A 9,452-nucleotide genomic window follows, 5' to 3' on the forward strand; every position below is an offset into this window, starting at 1 on the left:
GCCTGGTCAAATAGAAGTCACATGCTCCAATATTTCATTGGACTATCTTTAGTTTTGATTGTGACATGCATACACTGTGGTATCCTTTCAGTAACATTATGCAATTATTAATTATATTATTATTAATAATAAACTGTATTTTTATAGCGTCAACATATTACGCAGGGATTTATTTATAGCCAGGCAGTGTACATTAAATATAATATTTTATTTGTTTTGCTGTTGCATTTTTTTTACTGTCACATAGAAGGCAAATACAAACTTTAACCCAGAAATATAATTTAATGGATTTCACCTAGCTGCATGAAATCACAGAGCTGCCGTTATCATCTAAGCCAAGTATTAAACTAATCATCGTACTGTTTATTTAGTAACATTATACACTTTGGCTGAACAGCCCTGGGAAAGAGAAAGCTATAGCGACTCTGCTAAGCAGGTCTGCAAATCTTGCCAGCTCATACATCATTTATATTTACATAGAATGATTAGGAGATAAGTGAAAGAATCACTGAAAGATTATTTACATTGAGCTGATTGTAATTACATACAAATTTAAAGAACAATGACCAAGTTCTATGATCTGAAACTTCCCTAGAGGAGCAGTTCCTTCTAATATAAACTTTGATATTTAAATAGGATTCCCAAGATGTTGACTTGGAGATCCCACCAGCACCAACATGTCTTTAAGTGATTTGCATTTGCCGGATTTCCATATATTTCTGTATGGACTCCTCTAGAAGATGCATGGTGCAGATATTCCTCTGCCTAGGGCCATCAGTGGATCCTCCATGACAATACAAGAAGTGCAATTGTACAACTTTTAGGAAGGAAGAATTAAGGGCCACTTGTTCCAAAATACATTCTCCATATGCATCTCCAGATCTGAATCCCAAATTGCTTTGCAAAGCTCAGATACTCATCCCATACCTCCGGCATCAAATTTACAGAACAGTTCAAAAGCAATGGAGACAAAGGAGAAATTAGTTGTTCTAAAAACTGCAAACCTCATTGTATCAGCTAATGGCAACTTTTTTTTTTTTTTACAGTGGCTGCATGGAGTGATGAAGATGCTGCAAACCATCACAAATCACCTACAAAAATATATCCCAAGATCTTACAGGAGCAGCTGGCAAGCAGGTAGTGTGTCCATTAAAGAGAACCTGAACTCAACTTGGATGTTTGCAGTTCCATAGGAAATGTATAGAAATGTTGTTTGTTCCTAGGCATTACCCTGAAAATGTATTTTCTAATCTGAATTCCTCCTGAAGGATAAATTGTGCCTAGGCACTTCTGTTCTGTAGCTTTATAATTATTTACTTGATACATTGTAATATCCAAAGCCCTGTTACCTCTGTTTATACAGTTTCCAAAGATCTGAACACATTTGATGAGGTCACTACGGTCTTGCTCACTTTTCTCTTGCCATTTAGGACCTCTTTAAAGTGGAAATATTAGGGCTACCATTTATGATCTTTCATACTGGGTTCCTGGCTTTCATGCCTTTCTGATGATTTCATACAGGCAATGATCCAAAACAATAATGCAAATTTTGACTTCATGTGGTGCATTTTCAGGAAATCAGCAGTGGCAGAGTTCCTATTTCACTTCGCATAGGTTCCCTTTCAGCGTGGCCCCGGCATTGCACAGCATCAGAGCCAACCACAGAGCTCATTTCCAACAGAAGTCCCTAAAAAATGCAATATTTGATATCAATATTAGTAAACCTAAACTTTAAATAATGTTTTTTTTATCCTTAGGTCCTTGGAGGTCATGAAAGGCAAAGGGCAGCGATCATGGTCCATTGGCTTATCCATAGCTGAACTCACTGACTCCATTGTTCAAAACAAAAAAAAGACCCATTCGGTCTCCACATTTGTCAAGGTAATTATTTCTCATACTACTATTCCAATACAAAACTGCTGCAAGAAATATGACATCACAAGTTGACAAATTAAGGTTAAGAAGCAGAACAGACCAAATTTTTCCCTCTGACCTAGGGTCCTCTGGTATAGATGCGGGCCTACAAGTCTTTCCCATTGGCCCAGTGTCCCCTGGCATAGAGGCAGATATTTCTTTGGCCTAGTTGCTTCTTTGCCCAAGTAAAGGCATTTATTCCTTTGCTTTTGTCCTAATGGCAATAGTCAACCTGTGCATCTACATATAGATATAGACCCACAAGCATTTCTCCTTGTGCCAGTCTTCATGGCATAGAGTCAGATTGCATGAGCATTTCTCATTGGCATAGTGTCCACTGGCCTAGAAGGCATTCTTGATGTCATTTTGTTCCCTGGCCAAGCATAGGCTTAAAGCTGTTATCATTGTGTCCCCTGGCCTATGTTTATATCTCATTGACCAAGTGCCACCTGGCCTAGAAACAGATCTCTAAGCATTTTCAATGGGCATAGTGTCATAGGGGCCATGGGGACACAGGGGCTTTAAGAATGGCTTCTACGTCCTTATTTAGGCCAGTGGGCACTATGCCAATGAGAAATACTCAAAGATCTGTTTTTGGGCCAGGTGACATGAAGACAATGAGAAAGGCTTGAAGGCCTTTATCTTGGTCAGGGGACACAAGAACATTAGGAATTACTTTTAGGTCCTTATCTAAATCAGAGGACACTATGTCAATGGGAAAGACTCGAAGGCCCCAATCTTGGTCAAGGGACACAAGAACATTAGGAACGGCTTCTAGGTCCTTATGTAGGCTAGCAGACACTATGCCCATAAAAAATGCTATAACAGATCTATAAGCATTCCCAATTGGCAAAGGTTTTGCTGGCCTAGATGATGTCCTTGTCCTTGTGGCCTAGAAACAGATCACTGTGCCTTTCCTATGGCTATAGTGTTCACTAGCCTGGTTAAGGACGTAGAAGCCATTCTTGATGTCCTTATGTCCTTTGGCCAAGACAGAGGCCTCCTATTGTTTCAATGTGTCCCCTGACCTAGGAAACAAATCTCTGAACACTTCTCATTGGCCTAGTGTCAGCTGAACTAGAAAAGCCATTTGGCCCGCTAGCTTGGCTCCACTCCTAATGTTCTTGTGTTCCCTCAAAGATAAAGTCCTTCATGTCTTTCTAGTTGTCCCAGTGTCCCGGACCTATGTTCTATGTCATTGGCCTAGTGCCACCTGGTCCAGATACAACTTTGTGGACATTTTCCGTTGTTATAGTGTCCCCTGGCCTAGGTCCATATGATCAATTTCTTTTTAAGAGAAGGTCTGTCATCTGAAATTCAGGAGCATCTGTATACCTTTCAGGTGACTTCTCTTAGGTGCTCCAAAAGTGGGTTATTTAAAACCTTGTTGGTAAAGTTGGAGCTTCTGGAATACAGCTTAAGAAGGATTTGTAGTCAAAAAGTAGAGGTGTTTCATCCTGATGGTTCTAATTTCTCTTTGCAATCATTCAGGGTTTCTACAACATACAAGAGGAGGTGTTTTTAAGCATGCCGTGTGTGCTGGGAAACACTGGCGTATATGGGAACCCCCAGATCCTGAAACAAGACGATATGGTGACTGTGGCCCTCCAGAAAAGTGCCTTATCCATACACAATCTTCAACAGCAGCTGAAACTGTAATTTGATGGAGCTGGACTTCTCTATTCTACTATCCAATAAAGTGGGGACCATCTCTGCAGTGCAGGGTATCGCTTTCCTACAATGAAGATATTTTTGCAAGGTCACCAAAAAAGCAAGAAAGTTGATGTTTGTATATGAAAAAAAGGATGAAGAATTTTAAATAGTCAGTGTGCCTTTGCAGGCCTAAAGGGAACCTGTCATTTCCAATATCCGAATATTATGGTTGCATTTGCCTGACTTATAACTCAGATCTGAGCTTGGGGATTCATGGAAAACGCTGCATCCTCAGCATGGACTTGTGGCCCGGATATTTGATACCCTTCCCCCATACCCCGCCATTCTAAGACCAACAAGGGCATTCTAATGGTCAATAGCAGCACTTTCAATGGTTTGTAAGATAGTGGAGATTTGTGATAACTCAAGGCTCCAGTCACCCAAAATTAGGTGGTGCTCCCTAGGTGGGCAGAAGCAGCGATGATTATTAGGACTGGTGCCTTCTACCATACTGCTTTGTATTGATTGGACACAGACAAGACTTGTCTTTCTGGTATTGGCTGTGAGAAGCAATACCCATCTTGACAGGTTCCCTTTAACAATTCTTTATGACCCTACAGCAAAATTATAGCATGTCTGTTTTCTAAGAATCATTACTCCATTATGGATTTATATTTATTTTCCTGAAAAATCAAATGTAAAATCTAATTGTGTAGAAAAAGATTCACTTTTGCTTCAGTTTTTTTTTTTTTATAAAACCTAAAAACACTTCACGTTTGCACTAAACTGTTACCTGTATCAACCACTGATTGGCCAGCTTTCACTAGGAAGATCACATGACTGTATAATGGTTGCCCTGATCGGGGCACTTTGTTCTCTACCATTGTAAAAGAGATCTGTGTGGTGCCATTTAGTATCAAAAAGGGGACCTCCTATAAGTTTGGTGAACAAAGGGTTTATTCTAAACTAGGCACCTACACCTAACGCAGTATTTGCATGGCTTCTTCAGGGTCACCCTGCCCTGAAAATTGCCTGCCATGTCTACCCATTTTTCTGTATATGTTCATTGACTTTCATTGCTCCCCTTTTCTTTTGAAAGCCAAGTAGACCATCACCCAAAGTCATGGAGCAATGGAAGGATTTTATCAACACTAGAGAGAATGAGCATGGTCCATTTCTTCCTCATCTTATTGCACTGTACAGAACCAACTGATTGGCGAGAAATATAAATTGAGATCATTTAAGGAGTTGAAGCTCGTTATATCGCCTTACTCTCAATTTTGGTGATAGGTGCTGTCTCCTACAGTATATTTCGTATACACTAATCAAGTTCTATCAGAATTGTTCTACTTGCACTTTCCTGAAAGGAAAGTTTTCTAAATTGTAAATACAATTGCCGCAAATGCAGATTCATCCTTTTTGGGATTTGTGGTACCGAATATTTTCTACATGTGAGTTGGATAATCATGGACGAGGTGAAAATGCCTTCATTCAGTGAATGACCTAATGTATACAATAAATCTGAGTGAAACTAATTCAGTTTGTGTGTTTATTTAATGTTTCTATGATTTCAACATTAAAAGGGGTAATGTAGTTACATAGTAGGTTAGGTTGAAAAAAGTCCATCAAGTTCAACCACAAGGTAAATAAACATATCCCAGATAAAAACCCTGTAGACACAATATAAGCTAGGTTTGAGATCTTGCACCAGGTGCGGATGTTTTGGAGGATGTTCAATGGGTGCTTACACAAGGGAGAGCACAATGGCTATGCGGGCAGTGTAGTATGGTGGCAATAGTGGGTAAGTGGGATAAAATTAAAGACACGGGGCCAAGATAATTGGGGTGGCAAGGCAATGGGGCAGCAGGGTCATAGGGTTGGGAGGTCAGGGCTAGGAAGAAGTGAATAGGAGTTGTTGCATTTACAGCTAAGGGATGGAGGGGTGTAATAGGGTGCTGGGGTTGTGTATTATGTTGTAGTTACAGCTAATGGTAATGGGTGAAAGTGGTTAGTGGACATTATTAGGGTACAGGCATTGAATTTAATGGTGATGGCAGGCAATAGATGGCCTTGGGTTTACATACAAGAGAAAGAGAAGGCATCAGGGTGATGGGGTTGTGTATATTGGGGGGTAGGGAACTGGACAAAGTAGATAAGTGTATACAGGGGATGGAATTGAAGGTATTGGGGTTACAGCAAAGGGTAGTAGGTGACAGTGTTAAAGACAGTGGTTGGAGATCTATGTGGCTCTCCTGGCGAGAGAGAGGGCTTTTTCATATCCAGGATATTTTGCATCCCTTGGAGCGGAGATTACTTACCTTCCCGGAGTTGTGGGAGAAATATGACCTCCCCCGCACCTCCTTTTATGCATACTTGCAAATCAGCCATTTTGTCCTCTCTCTCCAGCCATCTCCCAGCTTTTCTCAAAAAACTACCTTTGAAAGGTTGTGTGCAGCTGGTCCTTATGCTAAGGGCCTTATCTCCTCTATCTACCGTCTTCTTCATGTGCCAACAAGGGAGTCCTCTGGTAAATTTGTTTATATGTGTACTTGGGAAACTTTCTTGGGCCGCACCCTTGATGGGGAGGAGTGGTCTGCCGTCTGGGAGGCAGCAAATAAAAGCTCCATTTGTACTCTTTATAAAGAAAATTTATATAAGATTTTATTCCGGTGGTATCGCACCCCAGACGTGCTCCATAGGCTGTTCCCAGAGGCTGATCCGACTTGTTGGAGCTGTAGGTCCTACCGCGGGACGCTAAAACACATTTTTTGGTTCTGCCCTAATATACAAAGTTACTGGGATAAGGTTAACCAGCTATTGGGGAAGGTGACCAAATGCCGATCTTCTTTAGATCCTCTACATCACCTGCTAGGGTTGCCCTTAACAGGTCCTACCAAGCTCATATCCAAGCTCTCCACACACATCTTGGTAGCGGCCCGTACCCTGATCTCCATTAAGTGGAAGTCTGTCTCCCCTCCATCCTTAGAAGAACTATACGCCTGCATTCAGGATATCCGAATGATGGAATACCTTACTGCCCTGTTCAGGAACACTGTCACTAAATTCGAACAGGTCTGGGAGCCATGGGATGACTATTATGCTCAATTACAGATGTGATGGTCTTATTTTGCTCCCCTCCTTTTGTTATATAGCAAATCGCCTCAGAATCCCCTTTTCCCTTTTCCTCCCTCCCCATTTTTGATGTTATGTCCTGTATACAGGAATTTACTGGTTTGTCATGTTTATTACTGGAAACCAAATTGCATCATTTGCACTCCACTATTGCTATTTCTTCTTGTAGCTTTTATGTATGTATATGTGTATATGTATATGTTCCTACTTTATGCCTTATGGTTTTGGTAATATGTTGCTAATGCTCCTGTATGCTGTGTTCTTGTCCATGTTCTTTTTGTTTCGTTTCTTTTGTTGTATTTGTAAAAAAATTTTTCAATAAAAACTCAGTTTCAAAAAAAAAAAAAGACAGTGGTTGGAAGACAATGGGTGTTATTATGGTACAGGCATTGAAGTTAACGGTGATGGCAGCTAATGGGGTGCTATTGGGTTTACATATCAGAGAAAGAGGAGGCATTATGGTGATGAGTTTGGGAGGTAGCAGGATGGAAGGCAATGAATGTAGTGGGGTAATAGGGTTATTAGTTGCCATGGAATAGAAGGTACTGGAGTTATGGCATATGGAAGGAAGGGGCAGTGGGGTGATCGGAAACAAATTTGCAACCAGATGAAGTAAGGGCATAGTAGGGTGAAGGGGTTGTGTATATTAGGGGGAATAGGAAGTAAGTATGTGTGTACTGTGGACATAGAATACAAAGTATTGGGGTTACAGCTAATGGTAATGGCTGAAAGTGGTTGGTGGAGAATAGATATTATAAGGGTACAGACATTGAAGTTAATGGCGATGGCAGCCGATGGATGCTATTGCGTTTACATACAAGAGAAAGAGCAGGCATTATGGTTATGAGTTTGGGAGGTAGGAGGATGGAAGGCAATGAATGTAGTGGGGTAATAGGTGTATACAGGAAACAAATTTGTGGTATTGGTGTTGCAACTAGATGAAGAAAGGGCACAGTAGGGTGACAGGGTTTTGCATGGCGGAGGGCAGGGAATGGAAGGTAGTGTGGTAAAGTTAGGGGAAGGAGGAATCATCAGAATGGCAGGACTTGGAGGTAGGGGGTAGCAGGGAATACAAGATGTTAAGGTTACAGCCAGGGTAGGGAGGGGGCAGTAGTGTGGGGTTGTGTAAAGTGAGGGCAGGGAAGAAGGGGTGTTGGGGTTACAGACAGGGAGCGGAGGGAGTAATGATGGGGGGGTTCAGGCAATAGGGTGTCTTTGGGGTTACATACAAGGAAAAGAGGAGGCATTATGATAACAGGTTGTTAGTGGTAGGTATTGAGGTTACAGCTAAAATAAGTTGAGGTGCATTGGGGTGACAGTGTTGGGGGTATTGGGGTTTGAGGGGGGGAGGGGGGGCAATGGATCAGGAAAGCAATGGGGTAACATTTGGAGCAGGGTGTCATGGAAAGAATGAGACGATGATGTGATTGGAGGGAGAAATTGGTTTTAGGGGGATAAACAACAGGAGGGGAAAGGAAATGGAGGACCATAATACAGTGCAGTGCAATGTTTATTTTTATTTATTATCATCATAAGACATATTAAAAAATAATATATTTTGCCCTTTTAACACAATATTAAAAAATGGTAAAAAGGAAAGATGTAGACAAGTGAGCATAAAGCCAGTCAGTTGCTATGAGCAACATTACTACCTCCCACTATCCCAATTACTTAATCTGTATAAGGGTTGAAGGACAAATGTGTAAATGGGAGAATTATTCAGTGAGCTGTACATGAATCCTAAAATAGGAGGCAGATATGGAGGTGACATCACTCCTTCCCCAACAGCCAGCCTGTCAGGTGCAGAGAAGGGTGAGAAAGGAGGGGAAAAGCAGCTTTTTTTGCCCTTTTCCAATATGGCAGCATGGGTCCCGGCTGGAGTCGCCATGGTGACAAAAGCCTGTATCCAGGGAAGTGACGTAGCCGCCTGAAGCGGAAGTGGTAGTGCAGACAGCTGGGTTTCCGGATCGGCTGGGTTTGGTTCAGGGAGTGAGCGGAGAGGACGGAGGGACCCCCATCACCATGGCGGTGTCCGAGGCCCAGCTCAAGAAGATGCTGAGCAAGGTGAGAAAGCCACGCCCTCCGCAGGGTCACTTCTTCTTCCTCTTCTGTCAGCAAGAGGTCCTGCGCTTCCTGTTATCCTATTCCCTCTCCGTGTAACCTGACTGGGACTTTATTTATCTTCCCCCAACCCAATGCCCCTCCCCACCAGTGTTGTCCCTTCACCCTCCTCCTGTCACCCCAATATGTCATCTGTTCCTTTCTCCTGCTGTTGCCTTGTTTATCCACTATTACTGCCCCATCTACTTCCTGTTACCCCAGTGTTCCCTGACTATTGATGTATCACCCTGCTGTCAGTCCATTATATGCCCCATCATGTCTGTCACTTTCTTATCAATATCCCATTACTGCCCCCCCCCCCCTTTCCCCCCCCCCCCCAATCATCGAGATGCCCACTCTATACCCCTGTACCCCCAGCAGCTTACTGTCATCCATTAATCCCTTCCTTCTGCCCCCACTTATATTAAATCACCCTATTTACCCTTCTGTCACCACTCTGTCCTCCTGCTTTCCCTATATATTTCCTTCTTATCACCCCACTTCTCTAGCTCCAATTTTACTGACATTCACATGACATTCGTCCCCCTCATGTGACACATTTACTGACGTCTTCCTAGCTTTTCAGTGGTCTCATTCTATTACCACCCCCAACAGTCGCCCCCTTCAGACCGTATTATTCTCTTTCCCCCACC

At 42.3% G+C, this 9,452-nt stretch overlaps 2 protein-coding genes across 2 annotated transcripts in view; both read left to right on the top strand.

Annotated features, from left to right (window-relative positions):
- Positions 1–5,102, top strand: part of UEVLD (UEV and lactate/malate dehyrogenase domains) — a 17,922-nt gene extending 12,820 nt beyond the window's left edge. Inside the window, exons 10-12 of the mRNA XM_072422231.1 lie at positions 1,047–1,137; positions 1,758–1,881; positions 3,406–5,102. Coding sequence (XP_072278332.1) covers positions 1,047–1,137; positions 1,758–1,881; positions 3,406–3,573 — 383 coding nt within the window. The 3' untranslated portion in view covers positions 3,574–5,102. The remainder of the gene's footprint in view (positions 1–1,046; positions 1,138–1,757; positions 1,882–3,405) is intronic.
- Positions 5,103–8,610: 3,508 nt separating this feature from the next.
- The window catches only part of TSG101 (tumor susceptibility 101), a gene marked incomplete in the record, with an annotated part of 15,923 nt that continues 15,081 nt past the window's right edge, over positions 8,611–9,452 (top strand). Inside the window, 1 exon segment of the mRNA XM_072422232.1 lies at positions 8,611–8,763. Within this exon segment, the coding sequence (XP_072278333.1) occupies positions 8,722–8,763 (42 nt within the window).

This window comes from Pyxicephalus adspersus, chromosome 9 (assembly GCF_032062135.1).
Source record: "Pyxicephalus adspersus chromosome 9, UCB_Pads_2.0, whole genome shotgun sequence".
In the NCBI taxonomy this organism is placed as follows: Eukaryota; Metazoa; Chordata; class Amphibia; order Anura; family Pyxicephalidae; genus Pyxicephalus; species Pyxicephalus adspersus.